Below are 25,911 nucleotides of genomic sequence, written 5' to 3' on the forward strand. Positions count from 1 at the left end.
TCAGTCACCTTTGGTACGAATTATGGCCTTCAAACAGCCAATGAAACCGTCACACGCTGTCCGAATGTTGTTCTGCGGTATTTTGGTTCATTCCCGGCGAAGAGCTTGCTTGAGGTGATCGACACTTTGGTATTTTTTAGTGCCAATCTTGCTTTCCAGACACAATAGTCCAACGGATTGATAGCCGGAAATTTTGGTGGCCATTTTGCGCTGGAAATGAAGCGAGGAACTTCATTTTGTAACTATTCTTGGGTGGCCCGTGCTAAGTGCGATATTGCTGAATCCTGTTAGAATGTCCATGATCCGCGGCCAAAATGTTTGCGTGCCCAAGAATATTTTCGGCATTTATTCTGATGCCACGCTCGATTAATACGAGCGGAGAGAGACCATCGGATGTAATGGCGTCCCACACCATCACCATGGCCGGCGCTTGAGTTCTGGTGGCCAACCGAAGGTGCACATTTTGAGCTGACCTCTTTGGCAAGTAAACACGATCATTTTTTTTGTTTACAAACTGCTGAGCAACGAATGTTTTCTCATCGGAGAAAACCAAATTCGGCAGTTCACCACTTTCGGCCAAGTGAAGCAACTCTTTAGCTCTTTTGAGTCTATTTTCTTTCAGTTGTTGTGTAAGTTCTTGCACTTTTGGAATTTCAATGGCTTTACCCCAACCCGAGCTCATTTTTTCAATATTTTTTTTTCTTTACTTTTCGAACCATTTCTGCTGATGTTGCTGTTTTCTTCCGTCCAGTTCCTTGACGTTGGGCTACGCTACCAGTATCACTGTAACGAGTGATTGTACGAGACACAAAAGATTTATTTACATTTAAATGCTGGAGTGCTCTAACGTGTGTGTGTGTCAGGATATTTGGACTCGGTCTAAGGATGTCCGTTCGTCCGTCCGCTTGTCTGGCTGATGCGCACGATAACACTCAAAAGGAGTATGCGATTTCGTCCAAACTTGTTACATATTATTATCAAACTTTAATTGAGTTCGGAGATGCGCAATATCGGTCCACTCCCCCGCAAAAGGTCGAAATTTTCAAAGAAAATGTTTTATTGCAGAGAGAGAGAGAGAGAGAGAAAGGATAGTCCGATTTTGCTCCCACTTTGAAAATCGTAATATTTGTATCAGCTAGGTCAGGTGCGAAAATGGACAATATCGGTCCACTCCACCAAGTACCTTCCCCACAAAGAGTCAAACATTGTAATAATTGTAACTCTTATAAAATATGATATAAGAGTCCGATTGTCTTCAAATTAAACACATCACAATATTTTTATTAACCCAAGGTCTGGGGTAAATATGGAATACATCGGTCCACTTCTTCTGGTACATCTCCCACAAAAGGCCAACATTTTGAAAACATTTGAAGCTCATAAAACGCTTGGTACATATCAATATTTCCATCAACACAAGATCTGTTATAAAAATGGAGAGATCGGACCATTCCTTTTTGTACATCCCCCACAAAGGGTTACAATTTTGAATAACCAAAACGATCATAAAATCCGAAATAAGCATTCAGTTCACTTCAAATCACACACATCACAATATTTTTATTAACCAAAGTTCTGGTGTGTAGATGGCATATATCGGTCCACTCCTTCTGGTACCTCCCCCACGAAGGTTCAAAATTTGGAAAATCTATGAAGCTCAATTGACATCATATTCCATTCAGACTTGGCACTGCTCAATATTTCTATTAACACAAGATCTTTTATAAAAATGGTAGAGATCGGACCATTCCTTCTTGTACCTCCCCCACAAGGGATCAAATATTCCATCAACACAAGATCTGAGTAAAGATGACCTTTCTTCTGGTACCTCCCCCACATAGGGTTGAAGATTTAAAAAAAAAACAAAACGCTCAAATAAGCGAAAGAAACATCCAACTCTCTTTAAATTTCACACATCCAAATATTTTTGCTAACGCAGGTTCGCAGTGAAGATGATATTGATCTGCGAACCCCTTTCGGTACCTAACCCACAAAGTTTCTTTGAAGCTGAGCAACCTTTCTTATGGAGCGAGCCATGATGAATTTTATCGAAATTTATGATTTCGCATAAAATTGGATATAAATTGCCGATTTCCTTCAAATTTTACCAATATTTTTATCTGTATTAGATTAAGTATGAAAATGGAATAATTCGGTCCGCTATATCTGTTACCTCACGTTTTTTTCCACATTTTCCAAAGATTTGCTTATCTCATATAAAGTATAGGAAGTAGTCGATATAGTCCAAACCTTTCACGTTGTAATATTTATATCAGTCTTAGGTCAGATACGAATTGGTCAATATTGGCCAACATCGACACCTCCCCCATAAAAAGTCAACAGTTTGAATAATCATAACTCAAGGCTGGGTTTATACATCTGTCGATAAAACCGACTGATACTATTTTACTTGTTTTTAGTACATTTCAGTATTTTTCGTACCTTTTTAGTTCGTATTTCTAAAACACCACACGTCAACGCACCAAAATTGACCCTCATGCAAAATCCAAAAGAAAAGTACAGGCTAAGTTCGAAAATTCTGGCTTCAAAAATATAGAATTATAGTCCAAAAACAAAATTATTAGTACCTTTTTCAGTACGAAATTCCAAAAATAGTACCATACTCATGTCACACATGCGAAATTTTACTAGAATATTAAAAGAAAATATGTAATATCCGCAAAATACATTGTTTACAGTGTTTTCAAATGGAATTGTGTTAGTTTAGTATTGAGGTATGTCAATTCGGTACAAAAAAAAATCATCGCAACCGGTGCACATTCTGGAATAGCCGCATGCAACGGTGCTGCCAAATTTCTGGTATAATAAAAAAAACTACCTCTATTTGGTAATGGACCCCCTTCGTCAATGGTTGTTCAATCTTTAAAGTGTCAAATCCATATTCCAGGTTGTTAAAATCTACTAGCTGCAATATAAACACCACAAATCAATTAAAATGATAGCTGTATATAATAAAAAATCTGTCTTTTATTCAAATTGTATAGAAAACTATTATAATTATCATTTTTTATAGGACTTATTTAAGTGATTTACCACTTTGTTGATAAATAATTGTTTTGTAATGCCGTGACAATGCAAATTCGAAAGAATAGCCTCAACATTTGTTTGTCGGTTAGTATCATTTTTTTATTTCAATAAAACGAGAATTTATTTCGTTATTAAGTAGAGGTTATTAAAGATTTACATGTTGAGGGGATAATAAATAGGTACATGCAATTATTTATTACCAATATTGAATCAATATATATTCAAAATGTCAAATTCTTGCAAACTCCAGAAAAATATTAAGACCATTGTTATATAATTATTAATGACAGGTGTATATTTTTTAAGCAATCATTGAAAAGATATATCGTTCTATTAAAGCAGTAAGGTCGGCCGAACTTTGAATACCCTCCACCATTTGGAATGAATTTGGAAATTTTCAAAAAACTAAAATCCGTTAAAAATTTTGTTCAAATTTTAAAAATACCGAATATAGCCGTTATTTTGGGTTCTCTACGACGTGTACCTACATTAGGCCGAAACTTGAAGTAAACTGTGAATAATGTAACTAAAATCATCAAAATACCGTATATAGGGAGGTACCGTTATATCGGAGTTATACGAAGACCTGGACCTGCATAGACAATTTTCTGTCACAGGCTGTAGTTCCCATTACGAGCTGTAAATACGTAATTTGAAACTACTCCGGCGAATAATGACGCTAAAACTATCAAAAAATACCGAATATCGGGGGGTACCGTTACATGGGGGATATAAGAAGACGTGAATCTGCATAGACAATTTTCTGTCTTAGGCTGTAGTATCCATTACGAACTTCAAATACGACATCTCAAAAAATTCGGTGAGTATTGTACCTAAAATCTTCAAAATACCGAATATAGGGAGGTACTGATATATGTTGCCCATACGAAGACCTGGACTAGCATACACAATTTTCTGTTACAGACTGTAGTTCCCATTACGAGCTGTAAATACGTAATTTGAAACTTCTCCGGTGAATAATGACGCTAAAATTATCAAAAAATACCGAATATCGGGGGGTATCGTTACATGGGGGATATAAGAAGACGTGGATCTGCATAGATAATTTTCTGTCATAGGCCGTAGTATTCATTACGAACTTCCAATACCAAATTTGAAATAGTTCCGGTAAATAATGTCGCTAAAATTATCAAAATACCGAATATCGGGAGGTACCGTTATATGGGGGCTATACAAAGACGAGGACCTACATGGCTCCTTTTCTGTCTTAGGCTGTAGTATCCATTACGGACTTCAAATAATAAATTTGAAACAATTCCGGTAAATAATGTCGCTAAAATCATCAAAATTCCGAATATCGGGGGTACCGTTATATGGGGGCTTACGAAGACGTGGACCTGCACATACAATTTTCCGTCTTAGGCTGTAGTATCCATTACGAACTTCGAATATCAATTTTAAAACAATTCCGGTAAATAATGTCGCTAAAATCATCAAAACACCTCTTATCGGGAGGTACCGTTATATGGGGGCTATACGAAGACGTGGACCTACTTGGCCCATTTTCAATACCAAAAGTCCTGCAGATATAATACACATTTGAGTAAATTTTTATCAACTTACTTCATTTGGTTCGGGAGCTAGAGTGATTTCCACAGACGGACAGATGAGCAGACGGACGGACATAGAATTTTATGCTGATCAAGAATATATATACTTTGTGGTGTCTAAAATGTATATTTCGAGGTGTTACAAACGGAATGACAAACTTAATACACCCTCTATACTATGGTGGAGGCTATAATATTGTGATGTCTGAGGATCTAGTGAACCGATATTACACATTTTTGCTCCTGACCTAGCACTGATGCAAATATTAGTTAGAGCAAAATCGTCTGTTTATCGACTATTCGATCCATTTCTTAATCGTTATTATTTTGACATTCAAATTAGAATTGTGCACGTCATTTTGAAATAGTATTTTAAGAAGAAGTCATAAATTCGCAAAAAAAAAAGAATTCAAACCAAATAAATGAAGTGCAAAGTCTAAAGAGTCATTCGGCGAAAGTAAATTTAAATGAGTGACGGTCAACAGAGGGAATCCCCTTGCTTTAGATTCTAAGTTCACGTAATTATCCACAAGTTTATTAAATAAATAAAAAACTTATGCAAAAAGGTAACAGTGAATGCGGTCGATTGTATGATACACTACCACAATTAAAAGTGCATCATTAATATGAATAAACGAATATGTATATATATATATATAAAATAGCAGTCAAATAACTGGTTGACTGATCTACAGGGTGAGATAAAAAAACTACAACAAAATCAAACGCCATGATTTTAACATTTTTTTTAAATTTTATTGAATGAAAGCAAAAAATTCCGGAAATAGCATCAAATTTTAGAATAAGATTAACTTTGTTCGAATTGTTACGAATTATGACCTTCAAACGTCCAATGAAACCGTCATACGCTGCCGGAATGTTGCTCTGCGGTATATTGGCCCTTTCCCGGCGAAGCGCTTGCTTGAGGTGATCGACACTTTGGTATTTTTTAGTGCCAACCTTGCTTTCCAAAATACTCCAAATGGAAATGAAGCGAGGAACCTCATTTTGTAACCATTCTTGGGTGGCGTATGCTGAGTGTGATGGTGCTAAATCTAAAATCCTGTTGGAATGTCCAAGGTCTGCGGCCAAAATGTTTGCGTGCCCAAGGCTTTAATACAGCCTTCAGAATATTTTTGCAATAATATTCGGCATTTATTCTGATGCCACAGTCGATTAATACGAGCGGAGAGCGACCATCGGCTGTTATGGCGGCTGTTTGGAGAAAACCAAATTCGGCGGTTCACCACATTCGGCCAAGCAAAGAAACTCTTTACTTTACTAAGTACTTGCGCTTTTTGGAATTTCAATGCCTGAGGTATGGAGATTGTGTTGTGTAGATTGTTCAAAATAGGACATTGGATGAAGGAATAGAGCTGGCCTTAAATTAAATATGGAGATCTCTGCTGATGTCTGGGATTGAAATATGGAGGGGTAATTGGAAATGTGTACTATAATTGTGCTAAACTGGGTAATGGAGGAATTACAGAGCTGAAATTTAATACTGAAGTCTCTGTTGGTGTCTGAGATTGAAATTTGGAACGGATTTGCAAATGAGTACTTAAATTACACGAAAAGTACTAAATTGTACTAAATTGAGTATTGGGCGAAGGGATAGCGTAGGAATCTTCAAATTTCATATTGTGGTATCTGGAAGTGAGATATGGAGGGTATTTTGAAAATGTGTACTTTAATTGTACGAAAATTGCTAAATAGTACCATATTTAGTATTGGGTGGAGGAATAGAGCTCAAATCCTAAAATATAATATTTATGTCACTATTGGTGTCAGTGGTAAAGATATGGAGGTGGTTTTGGAAATGTGTACTATAACTGTTCGAAAATTTCTAAGTGGTACTAAATAGGGTATTGGGTAAAGGGTAGGCTGAAATCCTGACGAATGATTTTAAGTCTCTTTTGGTATCTGAGGCTCAGATTAAGATATAGTTGTGGGTTTGGAAAAGTGTGCTTAAAATACTACTAAGTTTGGTGTTTAGGATGGAGAAGTGGGGTTAGCAACATTTGCTAAATTTGGTATTGAGTGAAATGGATAGAGCTAAAATTCTGAAATTTGATTTTTAGGTCACTGTTGGTTTCTAGGGTTTACATATGGAGACGTTGAAATAGTTTTTGGACAGAAAATAGGATGTGGGTCCATTATACAATGGTTTTACTAATATCCTCCTCGGTTACCTTCAAAATGAAGACATTTTGGTGCAAAAGATAAATATCTATTATTCTTTTGAGGCCCAAAACGAACTATTGGACGAATCTAACATTTTATGGTGGACTTTTGGCTGATGAGGTAGCGGGCACTTTGCTAGTTATGTATATAATTTAGCTCATTGATTTTTGAAAAATTAAAGAGAAAATAAAGCTTTTAAAATTGTGGCAAATAAAAAGACATAAAGTTCGCCAAGTGCGAAAATTTTAATGCCCTTCCTTATGACCAAAAATCCTTTGAAATTTAATAATTAAAAGTACGGAAACGCAGTAAATATATGACCAACAATAAACATTAAACCAACCAATAATGTTCGTAAAAAATACCAATTTTTAATTTAATTTATTTATATTTTTATTAATTTTATTAATATATATATATATATATATATATATATATATATATATATATATATATATATATTTTTTTTTTTTTTTTTTTTTTTTTTTGACCAACGTTCTTTTTTGTCAATATTTTTATTTTTAAGTCATTAGGCCCACCATAACGTTATAACATCCTCCCCCCTTGCAAATGTAGGGTATAATAACCTCCTTCATTACTAACCGAATAGCACACGAATGCTATTAATTAACGGTTTAACGTCTTTTACATGGAAAGAAATCATCATAATTAAAATAAAATAAATTTCAGATCCTGACAACGATATGACATTAATTATAAATTTATAATAAGTGACAAAAAAAAAAACAAACAAATAATTGTCGATAACAATAGCGGACAGATGTGATTAATTATCTGTAATCGTCATTAATCAACAGCTCGTTTTTTTGTGTAGGAATGGATATATAAAATCCTCATGCCTGGAATAACGGTGACAAAGCAAATATTTGTGACTTGGACATATTATATTGTACAAAGGTTAATTTCTACAATGAATATTCAAAAATGTTTTTTTAATCAATCATTTCCATGCTTTCCCTTTAGAGAGAGAGAGAGAGAGAGCTGAGATATTCACACAAGAACAGAGATTCGTCTCAGAAAAGTTTTTGACCAATTTTGTCCCCTAAATACCATCCTATACTCACAATAAATAAGCTTCCTCCATTTTAGCCCAAGATTTAGTGAAATTTATTTGTGGGTTACAAATTGTTGAGGCAAAATCAAGTTAATTACCCTCCCCAAATGGTCCCAATCGTGACCAGTATCACAAAAATATAAAAATCCGTAAGAACCTAGAAATTTTGCACGAGGACCAGTCTTGATGCGTAGGTGCGTGATAAGGCTGGATTTTTGGAGAATCTTAAAGTAGGATCATTCTTGGTGCGTAAACGTGTGATAAGGCTGGGTTTTTGAAAATTCGTACTAAAAGTATTAAGATGTACTAAAAATTTAATACTTTGTGTTGGACAAACGGAATGAGGAAGAATTCTGAAATTTGAAATGAGCATCACTGATGGAGTGCAGAATAGATATACCATAGAGTTTTTGGAAATTCGAAATTTAAGGTTACGAAGAGTTTAAAAATGGTACTTAACTACTAAAATGGTACCATTTGATATTATGTGAACGTATAGAGAATCAATGTTGGAAAGAAAGTTTGACATATGAATATGGCTTTGGAAATGTGTACAATTCGCATCCTTAATGCACTAAATTGTACAAAATTTGGTTTAGGGTAAACGAATGAAACTGGAATTTTAAAAATTTCATATTGCAGGGGTTGGTAATAAAGAGTTTTTTTTTTTGAAATGTGTACTGCAATCGCACGAAAAGTACTAAATAGTACCATATTTAGTACAATTTGGTATTGGTTGAACATAAAGTGTTTTTTTAGGATCGCTGTCCACGAATTGTTTTTGGAAATGGAAATTTGGAATGGTTCTATATTAGATATTAGATTAATGGATATATATAAAATTCGCAAATTTGATAATTAGACTACTGATGGTATCTGTGCTTGGGATTTGTTATTGATTTGGAAATGTGTCCTATATTTTTGTACGAAAAGTACTAAATGGCACTAAATTTGGTATTGGGTGAAGGGAGAGGGCTGAAATCTTCAAATTTAATACTGAGGCCTCTTTTGGTATCTAGAATTGAGATGTGGAGGTAGTATTGGAAATGTATACTTTAATTGTACGAAAAGTACTAAATAGTACCAAATGCGGAAATGCGTAAATTAAATTTGGTATTGGGTGAAGGGGTAGGCCTGGAATTCTCAAATTTTATATTGATCTCTGTTGGTATCTGGAATTGAGATATGGACCTTGGTATTAGAAATATGTACTTTAATTGTACGAAAAATACTAAATGGTGCTATGTTTAGTATTGGGTAAAGGATTAGAGATAAAATTCTGAAATTTTATATTTAGATTACTAATGACGTCTATGTTTGAGATTTGGCGGTGGTTTGGAAATACGTCCTGTATTTGTACGAAAAGTACTAAATGGTACTAAATTTGTTATTGGGTGAAAGGATAGGGCTGAAATCCTCAAATTTAATATTGAGGTCTGTGTTTATATCTGCAATTGTAATATGGAGATGGTTTTGGAAATCTGTACCATAATTGTACGAAAAGTACTAAATTGTACCAAATTTATATTTGGGTGAAAGGATGGATCTTAAATTCTGAAATTTGATATCGAAATTTGATTAAGATATGGAGGTGGGTTTGGAAATGCGTCTCATATTTTTGTACAAAAAGTACTAAATGGTACTAAATTTGATATTAGGTAAAGCGATAGGCCTGAAAATCTGACATTTGATATTAAGGTCACTGTTGGTTTCTACAGGTTTACATATGGAGACGTTGGAAAAGTTTTTTTTTTTTAAATTTAAATGTGGGACCATTGTGCAATGGGTTTTCTAATATTCTCCTCGGAAAATTTCAAAGTGAAGAGATAAACATTTTCCTATTATTCTGTCCGAAGAAGGAAAAAATTAAATTATGTTATGAATTAAGACCTTGAATATTTTGGGTACTAAAAAGGCCTAAAAAAACTGTTGGACAAATCTAAAATTTTAAGTTGGTTTTTCGTTGCCGAATTAGCGGGCTCTTGTTAGTATTTTTATAAGGCCGGTATTATAATTAAATGGAATTTTTAAACATATTTCAACCAAAAAATCCTTATCAGTAATATTGAGATGAAAAAACTGCAACCAACTTCAGACTACTATCATTTCTAAGCCACTCGTTCGACAGCTATTAAAATTTTTCCAGTGATAGCTCATTATATTGTTTACAAGCATACAAAAGCGTTTTGGTGAGAATTTTCCAGAAAAAATGTTATTCGTGATGGAATTCAAGCGAGATAGTGTAATTTCTTTATATTTGGCTGGAAAACCACAAGTGGCTATCGTTTTTTATTTCACCCTGTATGTACGTATTTTATAATTAATAATAATAACAATATTATTAATAAAAATAATAATAATATTAAAGTTACTCTTACATAAAATTGCTACTTTTTAAAAAATACAAAATATGTGTGTGCTTTGTTACTTGTTATGGCGCCCAAATGTTTTTTGATTTTTGCATTTTTTTATGAGTTAAGCAGAATGAACGTCTCTGGTAGACCGTCTGTAACAATAAACCCGTCTTAGACATAAATTTTCTATAGAAAGGCCGAGGTCTTCTCTTCTTTGCGCAAAAATAACTTAGATATTTTGATATGCCTTGTTTGACCCAAAGATCACCAAATTTCTTGCGCAATCTCTACAATTCCTTTCTTCTCTCTTTTACTTATTTATCTTTCCTTACCTATCACCACAACTTTATTCTTCCTAGAATAAACATAATGAACCAAAGGTCTCCGAGTAAAGCAGCTGCCGAATCCCTTTTAACTGTGCATCCTGAAACCAAACCATTGTACAAAGCTAGAATCGATATTTTTAATAGAAGAGCTAGAAGTTAATTCTGTTCTTAATGAAAAATCAAAAAAAAATTGAAGGGAAGTCTTGTGTTTTATATTTGCGTTTTTAGTTTTCCATAAGTTAGCATGAAATCGATCAACAAGAATATCGGAAATAAACCAGCATCACGGAAAAACTTCTAGCAGCTATTCACGTTTTTCACGCAAAATGATTTCCTTCTGATCGTGAATTGTTGTCACAGCCAGCAATTGCCGACCGCCGTCAAACAAATCAAGCGTAAACCATGCTTAATAAAAAGCTCATTTAACTCCAGGTCCAACAGTTGAATGCTTTTGCAATTTCATACATTTGATATCTGGCCAGTCATGTTGAAAAAACAGTTATTTTTATTAGAATTTTTCCCTACCCATTTACAATTGGCTGGCTGGGAGATGGGCTGGGATATTGTCAATCGATATTTAGAGATGATTATAGAACAGCAACAACAATACAAAAAAAATACAAATTAGAATTATTGCGAAAAAATCAAATGATTTGCGACGAAAATGCGACAGACAGCCTGCCGGACTGACTGCCCGTTGTTAATGTTAGTAATTAATTAAATGATTAATAATCGAATAGAGGAATGCAAACGCAAAAAATGTAAAATTATAAAGAAAAAAAAAACGAAGATGTTCAACAATAATTATACGTTTGAATAGCAGCAAAACAATAATGAGGAAATAATAACGAAGCTACTGCCGGAATTGTCAAGTGACTCCATTCGGCAGCCTGATTGTTTTTTATGAGTAGCATCACCTATCGGTCAATTCCAAATTTACACAACCTGAGAATCCATGAAGACATCTTTTCAAAAAAAAAATGTCAGCAAATTCCGTCTTTGATACATTATGTAGTTAGGACGAAGAGGTCCTCCTGAATTCCTTTAAAATAACCATTCGCTCAGTTCGTTGCCCAAGTTTGGACTTCGTTCTTAAGAGATTCTCGGAGACCTGACATAATCCCCATTGAAATAACGAGAATTGTGCAATTCCGCTTTTTAAATGGATATAATGACCCTTTGCTGTCGGGATTATGTCCTAAAAATTTTCCCTATAAAGAAACCCGTAAGGAAATGTCAAAAGTCGGGTGGGGCCGAAATTCACTCCATTTGAGCTGATATTAGCCATTATTTGCACAAAAGACCTGAAATCGGATTATTTTATATGTGTAAGCTGTATACAAATCTTAGGCGATCTCGGTAAAAGGTATTTCCGACCTCTATAAGATATCTGGTATCAAATATCATTGTTGTCGAATGCATATTACGAATGTGAGGGACTTAAACACCAAATCGGATCAAACATATATATGGGAGCTATAGCTATATCTGAACCGATTTTCTCCAAATTTGATGTACTCACTTCTGGACTGAATTCGGTAGGATGTATGGGAGATATATAATCTGAACCGATGTCGATAAAATTTCTGGCTTTTATCTGATATCTGGTACCAAATTTCATTCTTGTGGAGTGCATATTACGAATGTGAGGGGAAAAAACACCAAATCGGATGAAACATATATATTGGAGCTATAGCAATATCTGAACCGATTTTCTCCTAATTCGATCTATATTCTACTGGATTAAATTCCGTCGGATGTGCCAAAATTCGGGACTTTTGGACTGATATTGACCATTTGGTGGACAATTAACCCGAAATCGGTTGAAGATTTATATGGGAACTATATCCTAATCTAAACCGATGTCGATAAAATTTGGCAGAGGTATTTCTGAGCTCTATCAAATATCCGGTACCAGACATCATTGTTGTCGAATGCATATTACGCATGTGAGGGACTTAAAACGCCAAATCGTATGAAACATATATATTGGAGCTATAGCTATATCTGAACCGATCTCCACCAAATTTGTTGTACTTGCTTCTAGACTGAATTCCGTCGAATGTACCAAAATTCAGGTTATTTGGACTGATATTGCCCATTTGGTGCACAATTAACTCGAAATCGGTTGGAGATATATATGTGGGAGCTATATTTAAATTTGAACCGATTCTCACCAATTTCAATAAGGTTCGTTCTTGGGTCAAACAAATATTTTTTGCAAAATTGCATCTCAATCGGATAATAAATGAGACCTGCATTTTGTTCACAAGAAGACATGGGCAGACGGACAGACGGTATATGCATAAATCGACTCTCGCTACCTTCTCCATGTTAAAAACATATGCACAAAGACATAGTACCCTGGTGGTGTAGGGTATAAAAAGGCTTAAATTGAGTTTAGCGAATATTAAAGACAAAAATGGAATCGTTATGCCTTTCTAAAATGTTGCCATATGTGTTGACATCTGTTGTAGTTCCGAAGATATTCATCTTAAAATCGAAGGTCGGCTACTTACAAAAGTTATAAAATTTAGAAAAAAAAAAAATAGGCTCGTATTCTAACCCTAATCCCACCTCCATTCTCAATTTCGTGAAGATCGTGAAGATTACAAAATTAACATGGACAGACGGATGGACGGACATACATAGCTAGTTCGACTCAACTCGGCGAGATAGGAAGATCTTTATATGCATTCCTATGTGCTAGACCAATATTTTGAGGTGTTACATATCTTTTGGCCCAATCATACTTATAATACCCCCAACACATAGTGTTGTAGAGGTATAACTAGTTATTGTCATACTACAGTTACATGTTGCCCAAATATAATTTTTTTTCAATATGCGTCCCGGGTGTTGGACGAAACATTTGTTCAATTAATGGTAATTATATCTACCCATTTTACAATAGAAAATTTTACGTTAATTTCAGTCAAAGTTCAATGCACACTTTATTGCCAAATCAGATACCTAATAAATACGTATAGATATCAAGGCTATCCCAGATTTAAATGGCTATAAATTAAACGATTTTAAATAATTGATTTTAAAAAAATATAGGAAAGAAGACCTTGATATAATTAAATCTATATGATTATCACTGTAGGTTATTCTTTATAAGCATTTTACAACATTTCGAATTTTTTTAAGATATGTAAATTTATTTGTAAAAATATATAGATTTTTTTTTTCAAAATATTACAAAAAGAAATAAAAACATTTTATATCTATAACAGTATAAATGGCCAAATTCAATAAAAAAACAGTTTTATAAAAACAAACATCTAAAATCCATAAAACATTTTAAAAAATAAAAAAGAGGAAATATAAACAACAGTTTATAATATTTGTTTTGTCAACATTTTATGTTATTGCTTGTGTTTTGTGTATTGCGATCACTGCTATTGTTCCAGCAGACGTTTGTATTCGGCAAGTATTTGTTCTTCTTGCACAAGCGGTAGATCCAAGTAGTCATGTTCATTGTCAGGCATTTCTTCGGTGAAACGTTTATAGGCCTTTAGGGATTCCATTTCTTTTTGAGCCTTTTCCAGGGTTTTGCTTACCAACGACGAGACACCAGAGGATGTAGAAGGTCCTTCGTTGTCTTGGTTGGCAACAATGGCAGAGGCGGCTGCAGCAGCACTAGTCGAAATACGTTCCATTGCTGACAGCAGTTCCGTTTCACTGCCATGTGTTTTGATTAGAAATTCAATTGCCTTGTCTAAACTATTTTGGGTGGTTTCCAAGGCAACGCGGGCCATTTCTTCACTGAAACCCAATTGTTGTAGTTGTGTCAAAATTTCTGTATCAGCTGTTTGTGGTGGAGGAAGACTACGACTTAACTCATCGGCATTGGTGTTTAATAAATCCAACTGCAAAAAATAAGGTATTTCATTTATTTTTCAATTATTTCTAAGTCCAATTACTTACGGCCTTGGGAACATCATTTTTACTACGTTTCAAGGCCTCAACGACCACATCTCTCGCATAGCCCATTTCCATGAGGGTACAAACGCTGCGTGGATTCACCCAATCCTTGCCATTGCCATTATTTTCATTAGCCAATCTCGCATTCAGTTTACGTTCTTCTTTGGAATTTTGTCTTGCCTCCCTCAGTTTGGCTTTACGTTCATGTATAAAATTAATAGCTTGCTCTAGATTTCCACCACAAGCTCTTAGTCCCAAACGTGCTTCATAGGGTTCATAACCCATTTCCATTAATGCCACCACCAAACTATCATCCACTTTAAGTGCATCCAATTCAGTTCCGGCAACTATTAACTTTTCATAGGCCTCGTTACGACGATTTTGATGAAACAGCACAACTCCTTGCAATAAATGTAAACGCATTATGAGCGCTTTTTCAGCACAGCCATTTCCCTTTAGGGTTATCAGACGTTGCAGATTTTCGCCATAAGAACGACGAAAACTTTTCTCGCATATATCAAGGCGACGTTGAGCATCAGGTAACTGGGTTACATTCTGTAAGAGATTTTTTATTATTAACGAAACTTTATTATCAAAGGAAAAAGGGAAATATGAAAGGCGGGCGGTGTCGTCTGTGCCGTACCCATTTGGAAGAATAGATCTGAATTGATTTTAATCCAGCAGAACCTTTGCTGCGTCATTTACATTAATTTCATATGGAATTTATTCTTGGGTCTAGTGGGTTAACTGGACACTGGGAAGTTTTTAGAACATCATCAAATCTGTGTTTAAAATCTGTTCCAAGTTTGTTTGTATTGGAATGCAAATAATGGCGGTCCCTTTTTTCTTTCTCTCTCTCTCTCTCTCTCTCTCTCTCTCTCTTTCAATTCCCGAATAAATTTAAAATTTTCATTTCATAAAATCCTTCTGGATGGATCTTAGCCGGATTAAACGCGAGGTTAGAAAAGTGGTTAATTCGGTGCAAGGATCCTAGTTTAATGTCTTGATGGGAAAAGAATGAGGTCCCCTTGAAGGCAAATAGACTTATAATAGATGACAATATGCAGTTTATGTTCAATATTCGAAAAATCGGTCAATATTCAAAAATTTAAAATTTTTCTTCAAATAATCATTTCATTCAAATATTGTGGCGCTTGCCCAGAGCATGTGGACCGTATTGAATCTTTCCCTGAGGACGTTTTAATTTTGTAATGTAACAAAAAATGAATGAACTGGAATTTCTGTTAATCCACAAACGACTGATGGTACACCTTCCCTCTGCGCAACAATATTTAAAAAAACTCCCCAAAAACTATAGCATACCTTCAGGCACAAATAACACCAAACAATATCCAAATTGACTAAGGCATAATTATCCACTGCTTCCAAAAATTTCGAATTACATGTTATGAATTTTTCATCCGATTCCAATAGGAGAATTAAAGCTTCATCATAGTGTTCACGTTTCATGGCAGCTCGAGCTTTTTCATAATAACTCATGGCCATCAGTAGGGCACGATTTTCGGCGGGTGGTAGAAAAACGGGATTGCCATCTTGATCTTCCATCTATTACAGAGAAAATAAAAAAAATACTTTAAAACAAAAACTACAACACATGAAACCACATTACCTCAAACAATTGTTGACTAGAATCGACAATGGCCTCAACATCCATTTTAATTTTACGTATACGATCATACATGGCCTCCTCTTGATTTTGTGCTGATGCCAGATCAATTTCACTGACAATCACCATTAGCTGTTGATTGTTCTTAAGACCCTGCGAGTCTAGTGTCATCTCGGAATTGACAATTTTACCCGATGATATACACTTTATGCGACTAGCATCAACCACATCCAATGCCTGGGCTATTTTTTCATGTAACTCACTACCCAATGCCTTCAGGGAACATTTTACTTCAACTATGTTTTGGGTACCCTGACGATTGTTTATGCGTCGCACACTGAATGTGGCCAAACCTGTAGAATAAAATAAATTGTTCCACGTCACATGCATATTTATGTTCTACAATTTCATAGTAGATTTAAACTATACACACCAGTCTGTTCAAACTCTTTACGGGCAGCCAGTTTCCTCAAGGCACCTTCTTGCAGTTCACTTAAGGCCAATTTACAATTGGATTTTGATATGCCCAAATTGTTGCTAAAGCTTTCAGCCAATTTCTATACCAACAAAAAAAGAAACACGTGGTACACGTGGTGTTGTCATTGCAAGCAATTCGATCAGATAATGCAACTTACCTCTATCTCATCTTCCACACAACCAACTTCCTCATAGTAGTATGGCTCCAGCCATAATTTAATGGCAAGTGCTTGTAGACGTGCCCTTACTTGTATGATAATATTATCTATCTGGGACATCTTTTTGGAATATTATCACCAAGATTATTTCGAGTTTCGAAGGCAAGTAAAGCAGTTCATCAAGGTTTATTTTTTCCTTGGCTTTCCGATGCTGACTTTCCGAATTAGTGTTCCCCCAGGATGATATGCACTTCTCTGTGTATTTCACAATTCACTTGATGTTGTAGCCTTTGTTTATTTATATTTTTTACTTTGTTTTTGTTACTGTTTTATTTTGACCACAATTACGTTGTCCAGCGTTGTCAGTATTGGCAACTTTTTCCCCAAAATCGGGGATTTCTATTTCGAATTCGGGAAAATAATTTCTTACGAATGCAGGAAAAGGCAACACGTCAAATGTAAAATGTGAACTCGACAGTCAGCTGTAAGCTGACCACGTTGTACGTTGTTGAAGTGGGGGTGATTAGAATAACGTAACGATTACGTAGACTTGACAGGACTGTGTGTAGACATAAATAACGGTTACGGTTTGTATTCATTAAGAAGGTTAATAGCGCATTTGCACTATTAAAATTTTTATCCACTGAGTTTAATAGATCCATTGGCTTAACCATGTTTAGATACACCCTTATGAGGATAAAAATGCTGCTGAGCTGATTTTTATTTATTAAATACGCAACCAAAAAGAAATAAACAAATATCCAAAAAATTTGTATCAAAAAGTTAATGTATAGGAATTGATGCTAAGAATAAGTGTTTATTTACCTGCAAGGAAACTAATGTGTATTATAGTAAAGTATCCATTACGAACTTCAAATACAGCATTTGAAACAATTCCTGTCGCTAAAATCATCAAAGTATCGAATATCGGGAGGTACTGTTATATGGGGGCTATACGAGGACGTGAACCTGCACATACAATTTTCTGTCATAGGCTGTAGTGTTAATTACGAACTTCAAACACCAAATCTGAAACAATTCCGGTGAAAAATGTTACTAAAATCATCAAAATACAGAATATAGACAGGAACTATTATATAAAGGCTATACCAAAACGTGGACCTACACAGACAGTTTTCTGTCTTAGGCTGTAGTATCCATTACGAATTTCTAATACCAAATTTGAAATAATTCTGTTGAATAATGTCGCTTAAATCATTAAAATACCGAATATCAGGAGATTCCGTTATATGGGGGCTATAAAAAGACGTAGACCTGCGCTGACAATTTTCTGTCATAGGCTGTAGTATCCATTACGAACTTCCAATTCCAAATTTGAAACAATTCCTGTGCATAATGTCGCTAAAATCATCAATGTACGAATATCGGAAGGTACCGTTATATGGGGGCTATACTTAAACGTGGACCTACATAGCCCATTTCCAATACCAAAAGTCCTGCAGACATAATAAACATTTGAGTAAAATTTTATCAATCTACTTCAATTCGTTCGGAAGCTAGAGTGATTTCTACAGACGTACGGACATCGCCAAATCGACATAGAATTTTATGCTGATCAAAAATATATATACTTTGTGGGGCCTAAAATGTATTTTTCAAGTTGTTACAAACGGAATGACGAACCTGATCAAATCCATTATAGTATGGAGGGTAAAAAATCGGCTATCGTAGTAAAAAGTTTTTCAATCTTGCAGCTCTGGAACAAAACAATTATTTTGAGTAATTCTGACGGGAAGCGGGCACAGTCTTAGAGATATATTTCTCTAGTTTTATGAAGCTGTTCTATCTCTATCTTGGTAACATGATATATCACTTGATCTGCGAGAATCTACAAGCTTTGCATTTTTTTCGATTAGAGAAAATTGGTTGTTGCAGTAAAAACCTTGGCATTCTTGCAGATTTGGAACAGAGCAGTTTTTAAGAAAACCGGCACAACTTGTATAGCTGTATTTCTCCTGTTATAGGAAGCTTTTATCTGAGAAGTCAGTTTTAAGAAGACTGAATATTCTTTTATATTTCCAGGACTTTCCAGTTTTTTGTCAAATCCAAGCATTTTTTTCTCTATCGTCTGAACCCAACATTAGCAAATTTTATTTGTAATTCTTGAAAGTTGATGTGTGGCCAGTAGTCTATAGAAATATGGTACAAATCATCACTATTCTCCATCTTCTCATTCGCAAAATTTGCACATTTTCTTTGCACTCTATTCTAAACAAATGAATAAACACTAACAAATTTTCACCACATTCCATCTCAACGTGCGCAAAATTTTCCCATTTTGCTTTATAACCTATTCTAAACAACATATTTTCACCATACTTTATCTTCACATTCGCAAAAATTTCACATTTCCTCTATCGCCAGCCATTCTAAACAAGCAGCAACAAAACATCAACATCAAGTCGAAGATGTTGGTTTGACAGACAAAATTTTGCCGTCGTCATTTGTCGTGGATGGTTGTGTATTTAGTGAGACGCCTTAGAAAATACACAAAAAATCATTTTGCCAATTTCGGTGCAAAGAAATCAAGCGAAAGAATACCTAAAATTGCATTACATAACGGTCGGAAGTGTGGAATTTATTTCTTCGAAAAGTGTTAAAAATTTGGAAATTTTAAAGAAAGTGTGTGCTTTTCTTTTTTTATTGCGAGTGCTTTAAAGGTCAACTTGAAAATTTTTGGGTTTGATATGCTTCGTTCATTCGCTGCTTCTTGTGTGTATTGTGTGCGAAAAAATTTGAAAAATTCGTGAAGAAACCCCGGAACACCCAGCAAAAGTTGCAGAAAAGTTTAGATTTTTTGCACTTTTCACTCCCCTCAAAAGAAAAGAAAAAGCAATCAAGTCCGTAATTTCTTCCTTCGTAATTGTGTGCATATTGCAGCAAATTCAGATTAATGCATTCACTACAAAATTCCCCAAAAACTTTACTAAAAACACCATCTACCCCTCAAAACCGTCAGACATCTGAAACATTTCGCCTACTCACGGATCCACAAAAGAAGGCACACCTAGATTTAGCAGCACCAGCATCATCATCAAGCACCAAGACCTTGACACCAACACCACCACCGCCATCAACACATTCTCAAGGTTCTTCGCCAGTAGCAGCAGCAGCATCAACATTAACTGTGAAAAGATGTCCTACACCGAACTAGAGTCAGGTTACCAGGATCTGCGTCAACAATCTTCCCAACAAGCAGCAGCCGCGGCCGCCGCCGCTGCAGCCGTGTCATCACAACAATCCCATCATACCTCGTTAGCAGGCAGCGGCGGCATTGAGCGTACCCATCAACGTCCGGGATTTTTCTTGGGTCATGATGGCAATGTAATTTCCTGTTACTAATTATAAACGTTTTTGCTCCTTCTTCTTCTTTTCCTCATTGGCTAGACAATTAATAATGATTTATGTAGAATTTGAATTTGGTCATTTGGCGTAGTGAAAAAAAACCCCTGCTCAATTCCTCTCCCACCTCCCACTATCTAATATCCCATGCATGCATTTGTTTAAATGTTTTGGTTTATTTGTGGTTCTTCTTCTGTATTTTAGCAAAAAAGCACACACACATATCGAAAAATCAATAAGTGTTAAGTTTTCGTTTAAAATGGCCTTGAAGTGTAGCGTATATAATTGTGTTGTAGTTGTCGGAATTTCTGTACACCAAGTCATATGTTCCACAACGATGATGATTTTGTTGTTTTTGGGGAGTAAGGATATGATTTTTTGTTGGTCGTTGTTGCTGCAAAAGAAAACACAATTTGCTGTTGCTTTTATTTACTTCTTTAGGGAGGAACAAACAAGGACGACGACATTGTGTGGGAGGAATGCAAGTAAACGAGATTACTTGTTATGTGAATGACTTACTTGGATTTAATTGGATTTTGATAAGGGTCTTAACGGTGATTTAAAGAGGATATTGACAAATCAATTTATTTTCAAGAGTAATCGTGGGGAATTAACATTTTCCACGAATGTCCCAACGGCCGGATATTCCTCTTGGCTGCAATTATTTGAAGGCGTATTGTATAAAATTGAATTACTTTGTGACATTTAATTGACTATGAATGATAGCTATTTAGGGATATTATGAAACGGTTGCAATGTAGGCACTTCTTTATGCCGAGCATTTTTTTGAATCGATTATATAGCGAAACAAGTTGCATATTTATAGAAGTTGGTCAAACCTATTGACAATTTGTTCCATGAAAGGATGTACAGGGTGAGATAAAAAACTGTAACATAATCAACGCCATCATTTTTAAATTTTTTTAAGTTTTGTCGAATAAAAGCAAAAAAAATGGAAATAAAATTGGAAATTTTAGAATAAGCGGCCAATATGTTTGCGTGCTCAAGGCTTTTATACACCCTCCAGAATATTTTCGCGATGATATTCGGCTTATTCTGATGCCACGATCGATTAATACGAGCGGAGAGTGACCATCGTCTGTTATGGCGACCCACACCATCACCATGGCCGGCGCTTGAGTTCTGGTGGCCAACCGAATGTTCACATTTTCAGCTGACCTCTTTGGGAAGAACAGCGAATGTTTTCTCGTCGGAGAAAACCAAATTCGACAGTTTCCCAATTTCGGCCAAGCGAAGCAACTCTTTAGCTGTTTTGAGTCTATTTTCTTGCTGTTACGATGTAAGTTCTTGCACTTTTTGGAATTTCAATGGCTTTACCCCGAGCTCATTTTTCAATATTTGCCGAATGGAACATTGCGATATGTTCAGCTCACGAGCCATTTTTCAGACACTGCGACGCGGGTTTCGATCAAGTCGCTCCATTACTTTTCGAACCATTTCTGCTGATGTTGATGTTTTCTTCCGTAAACCTCCTTGACGTCGGGCTACACTACCAGTGTTACGGTAACAAGCGATTGTACGAGACACAAACGATTTATTCACATTTAAATTCTGGAGTGCTCCAACGATAGCCACTTGTGGTTTTCCAACCAAATATAAAGAAATCACACTACCACGTTTGAATTCCATCACGAATAACTTTTTTCTTTTGTACGCTTGTAAACAATATAATAAGCTGTCACTGGAATAATTTTAACAGCTGTCGGACGAGTGGCTTTGAAATTGTAACAGTCTGGTTTCAGTTTTTTGATCTCAAATCCTAATATTTGCATCAGTGCTAGGTCAGGTGCTAAAATGGGCAATATCGGTGCACACCACCATTATTTCTACTAACACAAGATCTGATGTGGAGTTGGGATATATCTGTCCACACCTCCTGGTACCTCCCCCACAAAAGGTCAAAATTTTGAATTTCCATGATGCTCATAAAACGCAAAATTAACATCCGATTCCATCCAGACATAGTACGTCTGAATATTTCCATTAACACAGGATCTGTTATAAAGATGGTAGAGATCGGACGATTCCTTCTGGTACCTCCGCCACAAAGGGTCAAAGTTTTGAATAACAAAAACGATCATAAACCCGAAATAAGCATCAGGTGCTCCTTTTTACACACATCACCATTTTTTTATTTACCCAAGGTCTGGGGTGAAGATGGGACATATCGGTTCACTTCTTCTGGTACCTCCCCACAAAGCGTCAAAATTTAGAGTATCCATTAAGCTCATAAAACGGGAAATTAACATCCGATTCCATTCAGACTTGGCACGTCTCAATATTTTCATCAACACAAGATATGTTATAAAGATAGTAAAGATCGGACCATACTTTGTGGTACCTCCCCCACAAAGGGTTAAAGTTTTGAATAACAAAAAACGGCCATACAATCATAAAATAAGCATACGGTTCTCCTCAAATTACACACATCACAATATTTTTATTAACCCAAGATCTGGTGTGAATATGGGACTTATCGGTCCACTCCTTCTGGTACCTCCCCCACAAAGGGTCAACATTTTGAGCATTCCATTCAGACTTGGTAAATCTTTATCAACACAATAATTGTTATAAGGATGGCACAGATCGGACCATTTCTTCTGGTACCTTCCCCACATAGGGTTCCAGATTTCTGGAATAAAAAACGCTCAAAGAAAGCGAGATAAGCATCCAATTGTCTTCAAATTTCACACATCCAAATATATTTGCAAACGCAAGATATATATTATATCTGTCATAACTTGCGAAACAAGTCGGTGATTCTTTACAACTTTCTATATATAAATATTTCTCTTAACCAGAAATCTGATATGAATAAGTAGTTTATCGTAGTTTATGATTTCGCATAAAATTTAGATGAAGTATGAAAATAAAATACTTCGCTCCGTTATGTCTGTTACCTCACGCATATTTCCACATTTTCCAAAAAATTGCATATGATGCAAATTTCATAAATCTCAAATAAATCTTATATAAAGTGTAGTAAGTAGAAGATATAGTCCAAATATGGCACGTTGTAATATTGGTCAATATTGGCCAATTGCTCCGGAACCCTCCCCCATAAAAGGTCAACAGTTTGAATAATCATAACTCAAGGCTGGGGGTAAAAATCTGTCGACAAAAGCGTCTGATACCTTTTATACAAAGGCTTTGTTCCACTTCATTGATTGAGATTGGACAATTTTGCCAACTATTGGATCTTGGTGTTTGTCAATCAAATTGTAATCTATCAATTCAAACATCCAAATTCAATACATCACTATAACTATTATGGGTTTTCTATTAAAGTACACACACGAATGGCAATAGTTACAAAATAAATTTGCAATTTTCCTTGCGATTCTAAACATTTATGTCCCCTTGTAGCCAATTAAAAATCAATATTTTAAGAAAATCTCTTGCAACACAAAGCATCTAAAATAGATTGAAATCAAAAAGACAAATCTCCACCCACCCATACAATGGGAAACAGTTTTGAGAAAATCGTTTGTGCTGCTGGTGGCAATTGTAATGAGCCAGCAAATAATTGGTCACCATATCGTCGCAGTTCACATTATAGACGTAACAATGCCCACAGCTATTGTCGTCAAAATCATATGCAATGTCAAATATGCAAACGTCAACAACAGCAGCAACATCTGCATCAGCAGCAACACCAACAACAACAGACAACATGTCAAGAGTGTATGAATTGCAGTTCATGTGCTGAAGGTTTAACAGCAACAACATTGTTACATGTCAGTTCGACGCCTAATCTAGGGGGTGGGTATATGTCGTACTATGATGCATCACATGCACATGGGATTTGCTAAGAAATTACTCATATCATTATTTGTTTTTTTTTTTCTTCTTTTGTCACGTTTCCGTTTTCTTTTTTTTTGTCTACTTCCTCCTTTGCTGTCTGTCTTTTTTTCTCTTTCGATGATTTTTATTTTAGAATCGGCATCCTCTACTACACCCACCATGGACTTACGTTGTTCTTCATTTTCTTATGGGGTGGGTGTATCTCTTTACATTTCTTTAGCCTTACTTTTACTATCTTATAAATTGTTTTCGTTTGCTGTTTTATTTCTTTCTTGCATTTTTTTTAAATTTGTTTACTTGATTTCTGGCCCAGTTAAATATTTGCTTTTTTCGTTGTTGTTCTTTTTTTCCTTCATGCCTTCATGCATACATGTACATATGTATTTTTTCTATTTATTAACTGATAATTAGTTCGATTTTATTTTGTTTATCTTTAAGGAAAAATTTATTAATTAGTTTGACAAACATTGCATGAAATTCATGGGTCTGGTCAGGCCAGTTGTAGATAAAGATCAAGCCATTGAACGCATTTTTGTTTGAGTGGAGTGTTGGAACTTTTCTCTTTTTTACATTTCATTCATCTTTTAACAATAATCATGCAGCGCATGGCATGCGACGTTCATTTGTAAAATAACTTAAGTCTTTTACTACAGATTTAAAACTAGGTTTGAAATGAGCCGACTGTCACGATGGGTTGGTTAATGTGATGATCATAAACCCATTTTAGCCTTCACTTTTTTATGCCCCCACCATACATAGTTTGAAGGGCATATTAAAATTGTCCTTCAGTTTGTAAATCATCGAAATAATCATTAAAGACCCAACAAAATACAGGGTGAGATATAAAATTGCAAATAAGGCAAACGCCATAATTTTTGCATTGTTTTTATTAAATTTTATTGAATGAAAGCAAAAAATGTCGGAAATAGCATCAAATTTTAGAAAAAGTTTAGATTGGTTCGAATTGGTCACCTTTGGCATGAATTATGCCCTTCAAACGGCCAATGAAACCGTCTCACGCTGTCCGAATGTTGCTCTGCGGTATTTTGGCCCATTCCCGGCACAGCTCAGCTGATCGACACTTTGGTATTTTTTAGTGCCAATCTTGCTTTCCAAAATATTCCAGACACAATATTCCAACGAATTGGCATCCGGAGATTTTGGTGGCCATTGTTCGCTGGAAATGAAGCTAGGAACCTCATTTTGTAACCATTCTTGGGTGGCGCGTTCTGAATTCGATGGTGCTGAGTCCTGTTGGAATGTCCAAGGTCTGCGCCAAAATGTTTGCGTGCACAAGGCTCCGCAGAATATTTTCACGATAATATTTGGAATTTATTCTGATGCCACGGATTAATATGAGCGGAGAGCTACCATCGGCACCATGGAGAGCTACCATCGACACCATCACCATGGCCGTTCTGGTGGCCAACCGAAGGTGTACATTTTCAGCTGACCTCTTTGGCAAGTAAACACGATCATTTTGTTTGTTTACAAACTGCTGGACAACGAATGTTTTCTCATCGGAGAAAACCAAATTCGGCAATTCACCACTTTCGACCAAGCGAAGCAACTGTTTAGCTCTTTTGAGTCTATTTTATTTCTGTTGCGGTGTAAGTTCTTGCACTTTTTGGAGTTTCAATGGCTTTACCCCGAGCTCATTTTTCAATATTTGCCGAATGGAATTTTGCGATGTGTTCAGCTCACAAGCCATTTTTCGGCCACTGCGACGCGGTTTTCGATCAAGTCGCTTCTTTACTTTTAGAACCATTTCTGCTGATGTTGCTGTTTTCTTCCGTTCACTTCCTTGACGTCGGGCTACGCTACCAGTATCACCATTAAAGAGCGACGTTACGAGACACCAAAGATTTATTCCCATTTAAATGCTGGAGTGCTCTAACGATAGCCACTTTTGGTTTTCCAGTCAAATATAAAGAAATCACACTATCACGCTAGAATTCCATCACGAATAACTT

At 35.6% G+C, this 25,911-nt stretch overlaps 2 protein-coding genes across 6 annotated transcripts in view; one reads left to right on the forward strand and one right to left on the reverse strand.

Annotated features, from left to right (window-relative positions):
* Positions 1-13,803: 13,803 nt before the first annotated feature.
* On the reverse strand, positions 13,804-17,208 carry LOC101899059 (NEDD8 ultimate buster 1). Its single transcript, XM_005182664.4, has 6 exons — positions 16,751-17,208; positions 16,549-16,672; positions 16,119-16,468; positions 15,812-16,054; positions 14,492-15,043; positions 13,804-14,433 (listed from the first exon to the last, which is right to left on the reverse strand). The coding sequence occupies exons 1-6, from the start codon at positions 16,868-16,870 to the stop codon at positions 13,963-13,965; spliced, it is 1,860 nt and encodes a 619-aa protein (XP_005182721.1). The 5' UTR covers positions 16,871-17,208; the 3' UTR covers positions 13,804-13,962.
* A 1,872-nt stretch (positions 17,209-19,080) lies between these two features.
* The window catches only part of LOC131801872 (inositol hexakisphosphate and diphosphoinositol-pentakisphosphate kinase-like), a 50,628-nt gene continuing 43,797 nt past the window's right edge, over positions 19,081-25,911 (forward strand). For 2 of the 5 annotated variants that reach the window (XM_059120979.1, XM_059120975.1), the window contains exon 1: positions 19,082-20,095. In XM_059120979.1, the coding sequence (XP_058976962.1) occupies positions 19,907-20,095 (189 nt within the window). In that variant the 5' untranslated portion in view covers positions 19,082-19,906. Of the gene's footprint in view, positions 20,096-23,547; positions 23,897-24,071; positions 24,131-25,911 lie in introns of those variants that run through there. The other 3 variants (XM_059120973.1, XM_059120974.1, XM_059120980.1) reach the window with 3 other exon arrangements.

The sequence above is a fragment of the Musca domestica genome, unplaced genomic scaffold (genome assembly GCF_030504385.1).
Source record: "Musca domestica strain aabys unplaced genomic scaffold, Musca_domestica.polishedcontigs.V.1.1 18, whole genome shotgun sequence".
NCBI lineage: Eukaryota > Metazoa > Arthropoda > Insecta > Diptera > Muscidae > Musca > Musca domestica.

What these genes read in the sequence shown, in the direction of transcription:
- LOC101899059 (XM_005182664.4), bottom strand. Translation starts at nt 16,870, where the DNA reads ATGTCCCAGATAGATAATATTATCATACAAGTAAGGGCACGTCTACAA. An exon ending in GTGTGGAAGATGAGATAGAG is followed by an intron (nt 16,673 to 16,750) that starts GTAAGTTGCATT and finishes TTGTTGGTATAG; the next exon opens with AAATTGGCTGAAAGCTTTAG. An exon ending in TAAAGAGTTTGAACAGACTG is followed by an intron (nt 16,469 to 16,548) that starts GTGTGTATAGTT and finishes TTTATTCTACAG; the next exon opens with GTTTGGCCACATTCAGTGTG.